This window comes from Vitis riparia, chromosome 1 (genome assembly GCF_004353265.1).
Source record: "Vitis riparia cultivar Riparia Gloire de Montpellier isolate 1030 chromosome 1, EGFV_Vit.rip_1.0, whole genome shotgun sequence".
Classification (NCBI taxonomy): Eukaryota; Viridiplantae; Streptophyta; class Magnoliopsida; order Vitales; family Vitaceae; genus Vitis; species Vitis riparia.
Window position 1 is genome coordinate 2932473 of NC_048431.1, and position 18642 is coordinate 2951114.

The 18642-nt window shown below is 33.6% G+C and overlaps 2 protein-coding genes across 2 annotated transcripts; one reads left to right on the forward strand and one right to left on the reverse strand.

The window, feature by feature from the left end:
- Positions 1-701: 701 nt before the first annotated feature.
- LOC117923800 (CTL-like protein DDB_G0274487) lies at positions 702-7181 on the reverse strand. Its single transcript, XM_034842260.1, has 7 exons — positions 6974-7181; positions 6415-6893; positions 2745-2928; positions 2398-2622; positions 2158-2274; positions 1448-1681; positions 702-1053 (listed from the first exon to the last, which is right to left on the reverse strand). The coding sequence occupies exons 1-7, from the start codon at positions 7031-7033 to the stop codon at positions 838-840; spliced, it is 1515 nt and encodes a 504-aa protein (XP_034698151.1). The 5' UTR covers positions 7034-7181; the 3' UTR covers positions 702-837.
- A 5628-nt stretch (positions 7182-12809) lies between these two features.
- On the forward strand, positions 12810-18642 carry LOC117925578 (transcription factor TGA2.3-like). Its single transcript, XM_034844670.1, has 11 exons — positions 12810-13238; positions 13408-13508; positions 13599-13669; positions 13763-13975; positions 14616-14693; positions 14781-14840; positions 16503-16580; positions 16763-16820; positions 17287-17558; positions 17687-17932; positions 18043-18642. Exons 1-11 carry the CDS (start codon positions 13174-13176, stop codon positions 18187-18189), a joined length of 1389 nt encoding a protein of 462 aa, XP_034700561.1. The 5' UTR covers positions 12810-13173; the 3' UTR covers positions 18190-18642.

An 18642-nucleotide genomic window follows, 5' to 3' on the forward strand; every position in this document is an offset into this window, starting at 1 on the left:
ATTTTAAAATATATATTAATATTATAATCATGATCCATTTAATTTAATTATGTTAAATGATATAAAATAAATTATAATATATGTACAATTTGTTAATATTTAATTAATCTATTAATGATATTAAAAACACTATAAAAAATTATCATGATAATTTTTATATTTTTGGTAATCAATTAAAATAAAATTTTGTATTTAATTATAATTAATTTGTTCTCTAAAATATTCTTTTAATATTTTCTTTATACAACCATATTGAATATATATCTTTTGTCTTATATTGAGCAAGGGACAAACTTGCCTTGGAAACCTTTTGTCTGGGGTTATATTTGGGGAGTACTGTAGCAGACACTATAGAGATGGGGCACTGTAGCGGGTTTACCGAGTTGACCCGCATTGACCATCCGAGAAAAATTGGCAAAAATTTCGCTATAACGCTATTTCTTCGTAACTTTCGATACACGATATATCGTCGATATATCTCAATATTTTCTTTCATGTTCGACACTTAAGTTAGTAATATTTCTAATGTAAATAAATTTTTGAAGAAGAGGTAATTCTATGTTTTTTGCCAATAAAAATCACTATATAGTATACAATTTCTACATAATTAATATTTCTCTTAAAATTAATTTATGGTTTTCGCTGCAGATTCCTGGGCCAATAATGGACAATACTTTATATAATATGCCAAAACTCAAAAGGGGAAAGAACAAAAATCATAACAATGGTGAAGAGTTCAAACAAAACTGGAACGGACAAACGCTCTTCTTCATATATTTTGGATGAATAAATTAAGATTGAAAACATTATGCGTTTTCTAAACAAGAGTATAATTATTCACACAGGAATTGATTCTTGGATGTGGCCGTCGAGCTGATTTTGAGATAATACTTCCCTGACCCGGGCGCTCCTATACTGGAGACGCTGGTGCAGCGTCTCTGACATCTGGTTGAAGAACTCAGCATCCCATCTATGGATCAATAAGGGGTCTTCTGCATAGCAAATGTATATGGATGTAACAGCACTTTCCACCACAACCATTGCAAGTCCCACCTACAATTGTACATTCCATCCCATCCCATAATAAGCATCAAAGAAACTTCATAAGACCCCAACAAAATAATGAGGTTATATATAGTCATCTCCCAAGAGTTGCGGTAGTATTGCTAGCATAAAGATGACTTTTTGATTGGGCATATGCTCCAGTTCAATTAATGGAACAGCAACTAAAGTAACACAAATTCATATTCTTAAATTATGCTGTTTTTTAAGGGTCGCAGGCAAATTCATATTTTAATCCTGAAACCTACTTTTAAATGAATGAGGCCCTTAGGAGGGGGAGAGGGGTGTATCCAAGAATTCCCGCAAGATTTAGTGAATAAGAATCATAAATAAGTTATGGAACTACTACTGCAGAATAAAAAATAGTTCAACAAGGCAAACTTACCAGGATCATTCCCATCAACATAGCAGTAGATCCCACCATAATCACTCTGTCGCTATTCCTAAACCATGTCCAGACTCCTGAGCAAGTTCCTGTAATAAGCCCACCCAGAACGGTGCCCATCAGTAGCACAGCACCTGAACAATCATAGGCTATGAGTGCTTCAACACCAGTTGATTGGAATAATTCCCAAGCATCCCTCGCTGAGTGATTAAAGCTTTTTCCATAAACAGCTATCTGAAGGGAACAGTTGTCGCGAGACATGCTACAGTTAAATAAAGTACTCAAGACAAACATCAAAGCTAGAAACAACTGTTAAAATTTCAAACGGTAGCTTATTTATCAAAAGAGCAAATTGAACAGATCATCATCCTTTCTAACAGAAAGAGAATAATGTTATAGCTCTCTCTGCAACTTTGAGCCCAGAAGGCATAAGGTTGATGTAACTCTTATGCCAACAAATGAAGAAGTGCTATAAGAAGATAACATGGAAAAAAGGCCAGATCTTAGACATTTTAAGAGAGTGAAAGATGATTGAATCTCAATGAATTAAGTAGTTGACATACAAATGTTAAGGTTGATTAATTGGAAAGACAAGAAAGGAAATGAATCATCCATCACAAATTGAATGTCACTACAATCTATAAAACAGTTACTGTGCTTAAAAAAATGATACAAGCAAGAGACTGCAGAAAACAAAGGAAAAGAGATACCTGAACATAGGCATACTTGTTGAAAAACCGGACAAGGGTCTCCACAAGATGGAACAGGAAATCAACACAACAAAGCAAACACTCATTGTTGCCAATCTTAGACCGGAATCCCCTAATCTGAAAGATAATATTTGATAAATAAACCTTACCATATAATCAAGTCCATATTACAAACATCAATCAAATGTGAGATAAAATCAGTGGGCCGATTAATAGAAAAACAAGCACTGGCATGTGTACCTCCCATCGCAATGCCCTTATTGCAGCTGTAAACAATGATCCATAGCAGATGCTGCCAAAAGATGTTGTCACAGCATATCGTAGAGACTTCATCAATGAATTGGGAGGCATTGGTGCAGCCTCTGGACCACCATGGATGAGAACAAGAAACACTATTCCAGACACAATAACATGTACAGTATTACAAAGGACTGCACCTGTCCAAAATAAGCTCACCGAGAACACCTGCATGTGCAAACAATAGCATTTATTAATGTTATCAACTAAGGAAAGTTCTGCCGGTACCTTCCTGCTCTTCTTGGCCCAATAACAACAGAAGGAATGAAGAGCAAAACTTGCCAGCTCACCACAAGAAGCCACCAGCGTCCACTATCACCTATACTTGAAGCCACAACACCTGATGCTCCAAAAGACCATATTGCCATCCATAAAAGCATGACCAGCATGAATGCATATGCCACTCTCATAACTTCTGGGAGATTCCATACCAACTTCACAGCTTTTTGGAGCACCAGCATGCTAAATGGAAGTCTATAGAAGAAGAGTACAAAGAGAAAATCAGAAGAGTGATTGTTCTCATTCCACTATCCTCAGAATGTGTGTCTATATGTTTGAGAGGGCAAGTAACACATAATCATGAACAAAAAAAAAATAAGAAACCAGAAATGCATCCAGTTCTAGTTGTATTGCAAAATAACCATAGAACCATTCACCAGCAACCAGCATGCATGCCTGTGCAGATAAAATTAGTTAGAATCAGCAGTTCAGAATTCATTAGGCAAGGGCAGATGCAACTGGGGCCTGAGAGGGCAGCTCTCTCCCTTCCCCTGAACCTGAGAAAAATTATACCATGCCAAACTTTGTTACCACCAAGCTAAAGTTCCTCACAATGTATTTAAATGTTGCAAACTGATTTATTTTTGTTGTCATGATGCCCATCACCCATCCATGATAAATGTTGTCAATTATTTAACTTTTTCTTATTGTTTGTGTAATTTTTTATTTTTTGTATATATATTTTAAAAATATTTTATCACCTATAAGCATGATAATGGTCAAGAATTATTGAGCTTTTTTTAACTTTTTCTTATTATTTGTGTAATTTTTTATTTTTTGTATTATATATTTTAAAAATATTTTATCACCTATAAGCATGATAATTGTCAAGATTATTTAACTTTTTCTTATTATTTGTGCATTTTTGTATTTTTGTATATATATATATTTAAAATCTTTTATCACTTATAAGTTCTTTTAGAATTTTACAAACAAAGACTGTTTCTAAAATTTCCTGTCCTAGTTTTTTTAGTGAAATAATCATCTTTCAAAATTTTAATGGGATTTCTTGGATGCAAAAAAATTACCAAAAACTTATTAGAAAATTTTTAATTTTTTTAAAAAATTCTTTTGAATTTTCTAAAACATTTTAAAGCTTTTTCAGCAATTTTTAAATCATTGAAACTACTAAAATCTATATCTATAACTTTTCTTGTCAAAATGACTTTCATGAAAACGATTTTTAAAAATTTTCAGTCTGCATATAACTGTGTATAATTTGACAACTTTGATTTTTTCAATAAATAATATTTTATTGAAATGATTTAATTTTGTATATCATATTTTTGTACTTATAATTCAAAATTTGAAAGTTTGATTTTAAATACATGAACAGAAGGATTATTTATAAATGCTTAATTTTTATAATTACCAGTGATGCAAGAAAAAAAATTTATTTCTACTATTATAAAAAATTGGGCCAACCCATCCCCCTTCCCTCAAAAAATTTGACTCCACCACTGTTGGTAGGGTGTTTACCATGCAAGGCCACAAAATGGAAGGCAAAAATACATATTATACCCTTTTGTTCTATCTAGTATCATCTAGAAAACCATATGCCATCACATCTTCTCAATCTTGATCCATACCCTTTGTATCACTCTCAACTTAAAAGAAATTATTTCCCCTTCTGCTGACAATTCGTCTATGTTCCTTCATTCCATCTTTCTGTGTGCTGTGCTGGCACTCATCCTTCTGATTGTCCTTGGGCATTTCCATTTTCTTGAACAAGTTTCTCAATTGCCAACACTTTATAAAAAGTATAACTGGTCAACTTGATTGATGAAGCATCTCTAAAAATTTTCCTCCATCTTGATTGGTATTTTGGATCAGGCCACATTATTGAAAAGCCAGTCAACTTCAGCCATCGGTTTTATCTTTTAAGCACAGATTGATCCAATTTGCACATAGGGCATAACTCAAATGGGTGGGTCAGCAGAGTACAGGATTCAAATTTCCTTATCTCCTTGTATACGTATAAAAAGATAAATCTATCTGAGATAAAGAAAATGATTCTTCACTCATCATTGTCCCACTATTGATATCTGGCATTAGAAAAGCCATACCTAATGTAATATATTAGTCCTACTCAACCTGAAGGTTTAATTCTAAAACATCTTTGCATAGCTGTGCATTATAATCACTTGAATCAAACTATATCACTAACAGATTGATCATGGGTTCTTACACCAAACATGCTATACTAGTTTATCCATAGATGGTGCAAAAAAAAAAAAAAATTAGGCACAAAACTCATCCTTGACACAAGCTAATTCTAGGGGAAGTTCCCTCTTCGTCTCCTCCAGCCCTTCTCATGTAAGATATACTTCCATCCTAAATCAAGTTGGTATATCTATTAGCTCCAACTTCCTTTTCTAAACCCACTGTTCTCTCTACAAAAGCAATCTTTTGTTTTTCCTTAGTCAATAAATACAGAATGAATAATAAAACTGATATCCTCAGCATGAATCGTAACCAGCTTTATGTATTGCCTAACATTCTAAGCCTTGAAGTGCCGACCCCTTTGAGAATTTTTCCTTTTCCTTCCATTTCTTTTCTTTCTTTGTTTGTTTTTTTCTTTCAATGAGTAATAGAAATTTTAAACTAACATGCCAAAAAGGGGTTAACCCTGAACATAGGAAGTATGGAGCCACCCAACCAGGCAGGTTGGAAACCCTTTATGGTTGTTCCATCTAATTTACAGTTTTCCTATTGTGGAATGCTTCTAACTCTGAAAATTCTTATATCAAAGCCTCACTACAATTTTCAAGTTCTCCTATTCTTAAGTATCTTGCATTTGAAATTATGAAAAATGAAGACAAAACTAGTACAGATGAGAAATCACATTAGATAAGGAAAGAACACTAGAAGCATACAATCTCCCTGGCCCCTTCTCACCTAAATGAATTTTGAGATGCATCTAAAAGGGTATAAAGCGCTCATTACCAGTTGCAATTTTCAATTTTCAAGTTGCAGGTTGTGTGTAGGAAAGCTGTTGCTCAAATCCTTTGGCTTTGATGTTCCACCTATAAGTTTCAAGTTCTAATTTCAAAACATGAACTGATTAGATGTCTTATGATGACTAGGGATTGAAGTAGTAACACCCAGAAGAAGATGCCACATCAGGATCAATAATCAATTACATAAAATAATAAAGTAACACAATTCAGAAATCTGATTAGTTTGCCCAATCCATACACCATAAACTCTGTAAAAATTTGTTAAGAATCAGTTTAGTCCAGCAAAGCAAAGGAAGCAAAATAACCCTGAAAGTCAAAGGGCTGCAACATATTAGAGAAATTGCAATTAACTGAAAAACAGATTCTTATAATCTAATGGAAATTTTGAATTCAAGATCCTTAGATGCATAGAACACTTCTATTTAAGGTGATTGTTTTATAGAGTTTGAAGGAGAGTGGGTTTTTGGATATGATTCAGAAACATGCAATTCTGACACTTGGATCACAATGATAACTACCATATGAACACCTTTTCTTCCCTAATTCCAAAAGTAAACTAAGAATAAACTATACACTACTATATTGAGATATTTCAGATTTTTATAGGAAATCTGAGATGCAACAGAGATCCATCAAAAACTATACAAAGTCAATGGTCATATTGCTATTTCTATAGAACATGATCCCAATTGAATTATGCAAGAGAAGTGGGTATCATTACCTATCCATAACCGATATGACATACAAGAATTGCAGAGCAGCGCCAATAGCAAAAGCAACCCCCCAGAAAAACTGTTCACCCCAGAAACACAGGACGCTAATAACCGCAAGATAAGTGGTCAAAATGTGGACAGAAACCTTCATCATTTGATTGGCACGAGAACCGAGCAGCAATAACCATGCCCATCCAAGAAACGTCCCAACTCCGCCAGCAACAGCATAGAGCGGCCAATAATTCTCCGTCAAGCCCTTACTATTCTCAGAAAGTCTGGTGGTGAACCTATCAATTTTAAGCCTATCCGTTTTCCTAAACCTATTGAGTCCAAGAACCGCCAGAATCAACCCCAAACCGATCAAATGCACAATAAATACAGTCAACCAGAACACATCCCTCCAATGCCTCAACGGCTCGGTAGTCACTGTATGACTGCGACCGAGACCGTGACTACCATCGCCGCTTCTTCGACTTCTCCCTACATTCTAAACAACCAAACCGAAAAAAACTCATTAGAAAACGCAGATTGATCATATGGCTTCGGAGTTTAGAGGGCATGAATTACCTGATCTGCGGAAGCGATCGACGCCGAATCATCTGAGGAAGGGCTCAGAGAGTCGCTCATGGCGCGATTGAGTCGATCGGCTCTGTGAAGAGAGAGGTCAGTCGAAGATTCTAGGGCTTTTTCACTAGAACATGTAGAATTCCGATATGGAGCGGAAACTGAAACTCAACGGCTAAGCGACAGACGGCCATTGTATTGGACTTTTACGAAGGAGACTCAAAATATATACTTAAAAAAAAAAAAATGAATAAAAATAAACAAGTTCGGATTAGGGGGTATTATCGGGATAGTTGTACATGTTCTTTACTCAGAAATATTAGTCGTACTCTCTTGATTTGCGTTAACTGCATGGGCATGACTCGGATTAGCCGAGATGGGCTGTGGGCTACATTACTATAATTTATGCTGTTCTGGGCCTCGGCCCATTACTCCCTTATTTTTCGTTGGAGGAAAGGTGGGCATTTCTTTTTCTGAAAGACTATTAAAGCTTTTATCAGGAAAAAATCAACATTCTTGCATTTTTCTAAGTCTACTTTATTGGTCAACACTCCAACTCAATTTATATTTTGAAACCTCCGAGGTAAATGCTTGCAATGCCAAATATATGGAAATCTTGTGGCTCAAGTTATTTACGGCATTAATTATCAAAAATAAAAGAATTAGAGAGTGAGAGAGGGAGAGATAGAGCGTTAAAGAAGACCAAAGATCATGGAGAAAAAAAGAAATTCATAATTTGCTTTAAGAATTTTTTTAATACTTTCCTGATTTTGCTTTCAGACGGGCCAATCGTTACTCCACATGGCATAAGAAAATAGTGGTTTCCGCGTGGAGGACGAGTCACGACCGATGAGTGAATGAGGCCTTGAAAGACGACACCGCAGTGAGCCAAAAGCGCCGCCTGGCCGAACGACGACTCACCCCGATTATGATTTTGCCTTTGTTTATTTCCATTGTCTCTTGTGTAGTGTTTTTACTTTTTCCTCTCGACCGTGCGTAATAATCTTGACCATTTGGCTGCTATGAATTAAGAAAGAGGGCAAATAAAATAACAAGATTTGGAGATAGCATGTTCTATTGATCTTATCCAGGATGGGTTCCACGTCAAAATCAAACCTAATCCACTCCTTTTTTTTTTTTGGGCACCTGTTCTCGTGTTCTATACATGCACAAAAGCAAGGTTTGATGTTGTCGCATCACGGGGAAATCGTTTTGCTAGCTTTTTATGTAACCAAATCATGAGGTTTTTTTTAATCTTAGATTCTACTCTTCTCTTTTAGATTAATGCCATTGAGTCATTGACATTTTCCCGAGAAAATGCTTTCCCTTTTCGTGGTCCATTTCTAGTACTTTTGACTATGGATTCCACGTCAATAACTTGAATCACGCTGCTTCCTGCTTTGAATGTGTGATTATCACCGTATTTTTAATTTGATTGGGAGTTGCCTGAAATTTCAATGAAGCTGGATCTTGACGGTTTCAAACTTTCCTTCATTGGTTGAAATATATGGTCGTACATAAAAAAGCTTGGACGAAGGATAAAATAGTGGAGGGTGGAAACATCATTTTACAAACATATTTTTATTCTTACTTATGTAAGTATGAATTTTCTACTAATGAAAGCGACGTGTTTCAATTTTGTTTCGTACCCTATTAAATACGAAGGTTGATGACTTTATGATTTTACTACCAATCTTGATCTAACCGTTATATTGAAATTCATATATATATAAAAACCTTAGATAAGATATGTTCTGATTTTGTCTCTTTTAATATAATTTCTTTTATGTATTCGATGTATATTACATTATTTTCATAAAACATTATTAGATTGACAATAATAAAAAAATAATAATATTTATGTGTATACAATTAGAAGTATACATAAATGCACATATCGTTTTAAAATATCATACAATCAAATTTATTATTTTTCACTTAAAATGATCAGACTTTATTAAAAATCTTAAAAAGTGTCTCATTCATATAAAAACACTTCAAAATTTTTTCAATTTTTGTTTAATATGTCAAAATTGAATTTGAAAAATATTTGGTTTGTAACCGAAAAATATTGTGCATTTCTTTCATGTATAGTTTTCAACATGATACCTATTTCTACTAATATGTTTAAAATTTAACCTGTTTTTTTTTTATTTTCTAAAATATAAAGCATCATTTTCATGAAATATGTAGTACCTGATATGGTATTTATATTAATTATTACTAATATCGATAGATGTACATTTTTCTTGTTCATTTTAAAATCTAGTAACATAAATGTTTTATAAATAATGTGTTATTTATCGTATCATAGTTTCACTTATATTGGTTAATGTTACTTTATATATTACCATTACATTTGTTATTGTTTTATGTTTAAAACCCGAATTATTTAACACGTATCATTGATTTTATAAGATAAAAAAAACTTGTTGTCTTAAATCATTCACCAAAATATGTTTCAACGTCATCTTTTCAAGGCCACATTAATCTTGTTATCATAAATATATGTTAGATGCATAGTTTCAACACCTTACGTTTTACAAAGAACAACTTAAAAGCCTCTTTTCGATTGACAAAAAGATATTGCTTGGTCTCCTCGACCTTTGCCACACTCTTCAACCAAAAGTGGTAAGCCAAGTTGCTTTTGCCATAGTCTTCAACCAAAAGTAGTAAACCAAATTGCTTTGAAACCCAATCGACACTCTCTAGCGTCCAAGAAAAGGAGTGCATGCTTTAGTCTCCATCAAAACTGAGGTCCTTCGGCAAAAGAAGGGATGACCTTTAGGCCATATTTTGAATGAAGAGTGAGAATCAACATTTTATTTTTCTTTTCATTTATCTTATATCCGGATAATTCCAGTGATCATAAAAATTAAGTGAAAAATTAAAATAATGGAAATGAAATCTTATTTATAAGTGAGATTTTAATTTAAGATATTAAAAATATTTTTTAAAATAAAAAAATAAAAATTTTATTAGGATAAGTTGCTTTCATTTTTTCATTTGATTTTGTAAAAAAAAAAATCATAAATTCAATTTATATAATACAAATTAAAATTAATTAAAGTCTTATTAAAAATATATTTTTTATTTACAAATAAATTAAAAAATAAATACTTTTTAATAAAATATAAATAGTAATATTTTTTTAATAAATATTATAAAATTTTGGATATTAACATCCTCATACACGCATAATTGATATGTTTCAATAAAAATTAATAATTGGTGATACTTTTCTTTTTAAATGAATTTAAAAATATATAAAATTTAATTTTGTTAAGGTATAAACGAGTTAAATTTTTTATTACATGAAGTGTATTTAGTACTTAATTACACAACTATAAATTTTTTAATTTAATTTATAATTAATTAATTGATTTTTTAAATTTAAAATTGTTCTTAAAAATTAGAAGATTTATTCAAGGATTTAAAGTATAAATTATGTTTATTATTTTTATAATATGTATATTTCAAATTATTTTTAAAAATTATTAAACTCATTAACAAATTCAATACAATGTTTTCACTTGATTTAAAATTCATTTCTTTTGTAAAAAAAAATGAAAAATAGTCCTCTTTGTTTTTAAAAATTATTTATAGAGAATAACAAGTAAACGCTATTATAAATTTTAAAAAATATTTTTTTTCAAGAAACAACGTTGTTTTTAAATTATACAACCAAATAGGTTTTTATTATTTAGCAAAAAAAGTCTAAAAGATGTGTTTTTTTAAATAAAAATAAAAACTATTTTAAATTATATGTACAAGTATTATTATCAATATTTTTTCCCATTTTCATTCTTGTTATTATCTAATATTAAAATGAAAATAAATAACCATTACTACTTTATATTCGTATATGAATTCAAACACAATAATAAGAATCACTAAATTAATTCATATTCAAGGAAAATTTATATATAAGTAGGATTTTCTTAACTTTTTGAATAAATTTAGCGAAATTGGTATAAAAGTTTTTGTAAATTTTGGAAAAGAGTTTTTGACTTCTTCAAAATTAGTTAAACTCCAATCATGACCTAGAGTCTGTTTGGTATTGATTCTAGGAAACGCTTTTAATATTTCTAATACTTGAAAAAAATTATCATTCAAACATTAAAAATATTATAAACGTTTTCTAGAATCGCTCTCACACACATTCTTAATATAAGTAGTAAGATAATATAGTGGGGTTTTTTCGGTGCCAATCTTGTAGAATGAGATTGAGATAAGTATAAATGAAATTTGAGTGTGGTTTGAGATATATTTTTTTTAATTTGGGGTGGGGTTACATGTGATTTTGTCCCGATCTAATCTTATATAATATTAAATAAAAATTATTTTAATTGATTTTTTCAACTTTTTAAACATATATAAAATAAAAAAATTTATAAAAATAAATTATAAAATTTATAATATTTATTTATTTATAAGTTATATTTATGTTTAATATAATTTACAATTTTAAAAGAATAAAATATTAAAAAAATTAAATATGATGGGTACGTATCCTATTTATTTATTTTTTTTATATTTTTGTTGATATAAAAATAGATATAAATAAATGATATGAATTACCGGTCAAAATCCCTAAATATAAGATATTGGTTTTGTCTTTTGACATAACACTAATCAAACTTATATATCTTTGAGAATACATAGTATATTTGTAAAGCTCTTTAACTCCCTTATTGAGCATGGGTGGGTTTATTTACACCTGTCTAATGACTCAATAAGGATTCAATAACCATTGGATAATCAATTAAAAGTTTAAGCTTTTAAGATTTCTTCTTAGGACATGAAGCTCTCCTTCATGGTAAACAAATTGTTAATTTTTTTAATTAAAGTTTGAGAAATTGATAAGTTGTTGATTTGTTTAATAACTATTTTTTGAAAACAATTATGAAAAATAAAAACCTGTTTTTGATATTTTGTAAAATAAAAATCTGTTTAAAAATCTGAAATGTTTTTAACTTTTTTAAAAAATATATATTTTTTAAAATACTTAAAAATAGTTTTTATATATAGTATTTTATTTTTAATTATTTTGTTTATATGAATATTTTTTAAAATATTTTTGACAATACAAATAAAAATAACTTAAAAATATAATCCAAAAATATCTTATTTTTTATTGTTAACAACATAAAATAATTTTTAATAGTGAAACGTATTTTCATAATTTTTTGTTTTAGAGAAGAATTCAGAAGACAATTACTAAATATAGAGCTATATTTTAAGTTTTTAAAAAATTTACCACCTATTTGAATGATTTTTTACCGTTAAATAATAAAAATATATTTTATTTTAAAATTTGTTTCCTAGGTTGTAGCCTGTAGGGCTGCAAGTCACTAATTTGTAAATGTGAGACACGAAAAGGAGGTCACGTGAGAGGGAGATGGTGAAGGAGCAGCAGAGAGCACATAAACCCCAGAGGAAAAAGACACGTCACCAAGTGTACCATGCCGTATAGGGTGCGTCATATCTGGGTTTGCAGTGCCTCTGGCCTGGGCCGCCACGACGTTCCTTTCAAGCAAACCCTTTTTCAGAAGAATCATCTGGGCCCGGTACTAGCAATTCTCCCCTGCATTGCACCTCCTTCCCAACCATCACTAATCCATCACCGTCACACGCCACCAATAACAACCGCAAGCCGGCACCCGGCAACCCGGCCCCCAGGCCCCCACACCCCCCAGCCCCCAACCCCCACCCCTCATACCATCACATCTCATCACCATCACATCATCTTCCCCGCAGTCTCCCTTCCCTATAAATATAAAAAACACGATGACAGGGAGAGAGAAAAAAAAATGAGAATCAATGTGTGTTGGGGAGAGGACTTGTTTCTTACTTCCACACGCAGCAGTAGAGTGTGGAGACAGCACCAAAACGCTGCGTTTCGTGGAGATGAAGTTTGATTCGGAAGTGAAGAAGTGGACGCAGCACAGAGAGTGGGTATGGGGATCTGTGGGAGAGAGTATTGCATTGGGAAACTAAAATCCCAAGTCAGAAAGTAATAATAAAAAAGCTGAAGTTTAAAATTATAAAAAAGGAGTCGTACTGATACGCTATCCTGTTGATGAAGATGGCAGAAGATTTGCTTTACTTCTGCCCTGCGCTTTCTTCTCCTTTTGCTGCTGCTCTTTACTTCTTCTCATTCATCATGCTTTTATGATTTCGTTTTCGTAGATAGGGAACAAATGCAAAGCTTCAAAGCAGCTCCCACCGCCTCCGATATGTATTACCACCCTCACTATTTTCTTCGGTATCTTCCCTTCTTCCCTGTTTCCCTGTTCATCGATTTGGGATTTTTGGTGGCTGTTGTGGGAAGCTTTTGGGTTGATAAAAGTTGATAACTTTTTTACGGAAAGGTTTTATTTTTTTTAGTACGAAAAAGTTGTCTGATTTCTCATACTCTCTGTGGTTTGATACAGAGGCGACGAAAGTAGCCGAAATCAAACGCGTTTTCCGGATCTTGGAGAGCTTGAACAGTCCGCTGCGTTTCATCACGACGATGCTGTTGATTTAAGTTCAAGTATTCTCTCTAAAGCGTCCACCTGCTCTAACTACTGCAAATTTCGTAATTATTTTTTCTTGTAATTTGATTATTTTAATTTTCTTGAAGGCGCCATGTTTCGCTTGAAGTCGGGCAATGTAGGTGTTGTTTCTCCGTTACATTTTGGAGGCTTGAACACGGTATTCAGACCCAACAACTCTTCTCTCCGTCTCTGTGCTTTAATTTGAAAATGGGTTGTGGTAATTGAATGAAAAAAGCTGGTGCTTTTATAGAACATTGGCCCGTCGGACATGGTTTCAACATCAGGAACAGGAGTGGTGGACACAGGGCAGCTCATGTTCTCAAAGGGGACGGCTGAGACGGCGACGGCGACGGTAGCTTCGTTGGGAAATGGGCACTTTGAGAACTGGGGTGAGTCTGGCATGGGTGACAACAGCCAACAGACTGACACTTCCACAGATGTTGACACTGATGATAAAAACCAGGTGTTTGTTTCTTTCACGAATGCTCTGTTATATTGTACAATGGAATCTTTGGGTGGGTCAGTTTGGAAAACTGTGACTCCATTCCTAAATTCTTACACATTGCTAATAACCCATAAACAATCTGATTATGTTTGTAATGCCTTAAGATAACATTTTGTCTACTCTAAGAAATTTTGTAGTTTAATGCAAATCAACGAGGGCTTAAATCTTTCTCTTTCTTGTTTATGAATCTCCTGTGTTGACCATCATATCTTTGCTCATCATCTTCTATTTGACTTCTAGATTTCCTCGTTAGCACTTTCGGTTTGAAATTAACTTTTAATATTCTTTGTTGTATTATGGTGGTAATAAGCTGGAGTTAAGATGGAACCTAGATAATAAATCCATTTTTCCATTTTGAGTTTTGCTGCATCCAAATCAGATGCAAACAGAAAATTTTAAACTGGAATTATATTTCCTATATTTCTATTGTATTGGAGGAATCTTGTGGAGATATGTTCATTATTGGATATGTTATGCTTCTGAGTCCGAGAATCTGCCAGTGAGCTCTTGTTCATTAATGTGCTTGTCTCTGCTAACCTTGGCACTCCAGTGTGCTTGAACTGGAACTTATGATATCTATTTTTTTACCTGATTATAGTATCATGGAGTCCAACATGGAGCACTTGTAGCTGTGGATTCCATGGACCAATCCAAGGGGAAAACTGGAGACCAGAAGGTTGTTGAAATGATTACCATTCTAGCTTATGGTTGTGTGATTAAGTTGCATTTGAACACGAATCATATGGATTTCACTTACGTGCAGACACTTCGTAGGCTGGCTCAGAATCGAGAGGCTGCAAGGAAGAGTCGTCTGAGGAAGAAAGTAATGCATCCCTCTGTTAGTTGTCATTGCTTTCTTCCCAAGCAAACATAGGATTATTTGATTCTTTTTGCAAATTGAATTTCTAACTTTTACCCTTTTGCTATTTTTTCTTGGTTATATTTAGCTCAAACTTACTATTTTTTAATTTTATCTAGATAGTTCCAGACTGGTACTTAAATTACACATAGTTCAGGCCCATTGCTCAGACATATAGTGAACATCTGGTGCATGGGGTTAAGGATTTGGATCAATTTTATGATATGAAAGTTAGCCTATCTATTTACTTGAGGTTCTGAGGTGAAAAAAATATACTGTGCATTTGCTATTACAACTTTGCTTAATTATGAGCTTGAGTGGTAAGACTATATCTGTCAAGTTTTAACTTTGTGTCTGTGGGCAGCACAAATTTGGTCATCACATTGGTGAATTTTTTTATTGTTGGGTTTGAAGTAATGATTTAGACATTGTGCTATCTTATTTGTCATGAAATTGGGCACTTTCCTTCTCATTGTACCTTGTATTGACTACTTTCTTAATGGAATATGTTGGTTATCTATGAGCTTGATATTTGTTCCTTTTCGAATGGATGTTACATGTCTCCCCCTACAGGCCAAAAGGGTATTGGAGCAGAATATGAAGCTTAGCTAGTCTTTATTTTTTCTGTTCTGTAATAAGCATAAGGGTCATGCTAGGGTGTGTTGTTTTATTCTGTAAGTATTTTATGAGACCACTACATATTCAAATTCTTAAAAGGTAGGTAAGTGATTCAAATAGTTAGATCAGTTGATAAATTAATTCACGAGATGCATCTGTCGTACGGTTGCTAGCAATAAATTGAGCTGTCCCAATAATAAATATTTAGTACAATCATCAAATGAATGCCTTGAAATGTTTTCGTAGTGGTTTGTCCTATACACCATGCAACTTTACCCTCTCACTGCCCTCAAAGTTGGACATTGATTTTAAATTGAGTTTTCTTCAATCTCTGTATCTGGAGTTCTCTGTGAATAAATGCTTAAGCATATTGGATGATGAATGCTGGTCTTGCCTGTAGCTGCATTAATCCATAGTAACCAGCCACCAAAAAAGTTCTAGCTGGCTGTGCACACTATATAGGATTTTGCTTCCTGTTCTGTACTAAATGGTCTTGTTCAACTGCTTCTTGTGGTAGCCATTTCACTGATTTTGCAATTTTTGAGTTTATAGTTAGTTCAATAGTTCCTTTTGTTCTCAGATCTGTTGTTTCGGTCAGACTCTGTTTTCGATCAATCTGGCTGACTGTGCCTCCTTAGCCATATTTGTCAGGATATATTGGTCAAACAAAATGGCTAGTAGAAATGTGGAAAATAGGTTTGTTTGCCATAACTTTTTTAGATGCTAAGTGAAGACGGATTTTAATAATTTATACTCCTATTGCCCTCTATTTACCTCCTCTTTGTTTCCCTTGATTATTAATATACTTTTTGGATTGAACTAAAATTTGGTGCTATGATAGTTAACTGGTGTGTCCTTGAACTTTTAATAATTGCCTTTGTCCTTTCCTCCAGGGGTTTGGTCCTGCATTTTAAATTATGATCCACTTCCTTTGCTCTTAGGGTTGTGATATCTTAATTTAATGAATGAAACATATTTGGATCATTTATAGGTTTTAATTTTGGATAGGCATATGTCCAGCAGCTGGAGTGTAGCCAACTCAAGCTTACACAGTTAGAGCAAGAGCTTCAACGAGCACGCCAGCAGGTGAAGAATTTAAATTTTATCCTCTTTGATTGGTTGGTTGGTTGGTCGGGGGTTGTGAGTCATTCTTTTCTTTTTGTTTTCCATGTGTCTATAATGCAATATTTCTGAAAGCAGGCTGATCTGTTTCTTCCTATTGCATAGTTTAAGAACTTTCCTTCCATAAATTTCATATTTTAATGCAGGGTGTTTTTATTGCGACTGGATTTTCTGGGGATCAGAGTCATTCCATGGGTGGAAATGGTAAGCAATTTTGAGTTCTGTTCAGTGTTTCTTGGCAAGATTCAGTTCCAAGTTTTAAGTTGACACAAAGGATTTTATCTGTATGGGGATATGACTTACCCACAAAAGTTTGATTCACTGTGCAAGTGGGTGATTATTTATTTCTCGAGTTGGAATGTTTTGTAAAGCTTTTTTATTCCTAGCAATACCCATTGACTCCTCAAAATTGCAAAGATGAAGGTAACAACATAGTGAAAGAGAAGCGATCTTATTCCATTCTCTTTTAACTTAACAGGATCTTTGATTTTGTCAATTAATCCATGGAGTTTGCTTGACAACCTACAGTAGAGGGGCCTCTGCCATTCTTTGTAGCTATATATGCTGACTATTTGAACCAGATTTCGTAGTGTATTAAACCTTAAATACGGTGATAATATTTAAAATAATGAGGTAGAATATCCTTATTATATTTTTTTCTTTTGTTCAGGGGCTTTAGCATTTGACATGGATTATGCTCGCTGGCTTGATGAACATCAGCGGCTGATCAATGACCTGAGATCAGCTGTAAATTCTCATGTGGGGGATAATGAACTACGCATTCTTGTTGATGGTGTAATGGCACATTATGATGAAATATTCAGGCTAAAGAGCATGGGGGCAAAATCTGATGTGTTTCACATGCTTTCTGGCATGTGGAAGACGCCTGCAGAGAGATGTTTCATGTGGTTGGGTGGATTCCGATCATCTGAACTTCTGAAGGTAATTTGAAGATTTATTGCTTTTATTTAGACCTTGAATCTTTTTTATCCAGTTCTGCAATGGCTGAAGGAATGTATAGTTTTTTTGGTTGATTCACCTCAATTTCTATTTTATTTTTGGAGTTTCAGATACTTGGGAACCAACTTGAACCTTTAACAGATCAGCAGCTGATGGGCATATGTAATCTACAACAGTCCTCACAGCAAGCTGAGGATGCATTATCACAAGGAATGGAAGCACTACAACAATCTCTTGTAGAAACACTTTCCTCTAATTCTCTGGGTCCTGCTGGTTCTGGAAATGTTGCTGATTACATGGGCCAAATGGCAATTGCAATGGGCAAGCTGGCCACCCTCGAAAATTTCCTTCACCAGGTGATATTTTGCCATTGGATTTCATATCTTATTATTTATTTATTTGGCTTTCTGTAAGCAAAATTCCTTTTCTATGACGATAATGAAAGGTAAATTTCCCCCCTTGTCAGGCTGACCTCCTGAGGCAGCAGACTTTGCAACAAATGCATCGAATTTTGACCACACGCCAAGCAGCTCGTGCCCTTCTGGTCATCAGTGATTACATGTCTCGGCTGCGTGCTCTCAGCTCTTTATGGTTAGCACGCCCTAGGGACTGACATTATCTCCTGCATCACTCCAGCCTTTGGATTTTAGCTTATGCATTTGACAGGATTAACTCTACTGAAGATGGCCCATTAAAAGTAATATGATAGTAAAGACAGCGAAAAAGGCATTGAAGACTGCCAACATGTATCCCTTTTGCGCCCTCCCTGCTGCTGTTGTAATTTTCTACTGGTACATGCATGGTTCTGCATTTTTCAGCATCTCAGATACAACCCTGTATTTTAATGGGCAGTCCCAGAAAGGCTACTAGGGTAGTCTATGACATTAATGTTGTAATTAGGTCATGTTCTGTCCTTTAGGCATTTAAGAGTACAATTAAAACCTTCTGATCACATATTTAATAGTATCAGATCATTACTGGTTGATACTTATTTACTTACAGGCGGCATGTACTTAGTTCCCAAACGTGGGGTAAACCCAGATTTTTAAGTTTCCTATTTGCATCA

What these genes read in the sequence shown, in the direction of transcription:
- LOC117923800 (XM_034842260.1), bottom strand. Translation starts at nt 7,033, where the DNA reads ATGAGCGACTCTCTGAGCCCTTCCTCAGATGATTCGGCGTCGATCGCT. An exon ending in TAAGGGCATTGCGATGGGAG is followed by an intron (nt 2,275 to 2,397) that starts GTACACATGCCA and finishes ATTATCTTTCAG; the next exon opens with ATTAGGGGATTCCGGTCTAA. An exon ending in TGTTGATGGGAATGATCCTG is followed by an intron (nt 1,054 to 1,447) that starts GTAAGTTTGCCT and finishes GTACAATTGTAG; the next exon opens with GTGGGACTTGCAATGGTTGT.
- LOC117925578 (XM_034844670.1), top strand. Translation starts at nt 13,174, where the DNA reads ATGCAAAGCTTCAAAGCAGCTCCCACCGCCTCCGATATGTATTACCAC. An exon ending in AGAGTCGTCTGAGGAAGAAA is followed by an intron (nt 14,841 to 16,502) that starts GTAATGCATCCC and finishes AATTTTGGATAG; the next exon opens with GCATATGTCCAGCAGCTGGA. An exon ending in TCATTCCATGGGTGGAAATG is followed by an intron (nt 16,821 to 17,286) that starts GTAAGCAATTTT and finishes TCTTTTGTTCAG; the next exon opens with GGGCTTTAGCATTTGACATG.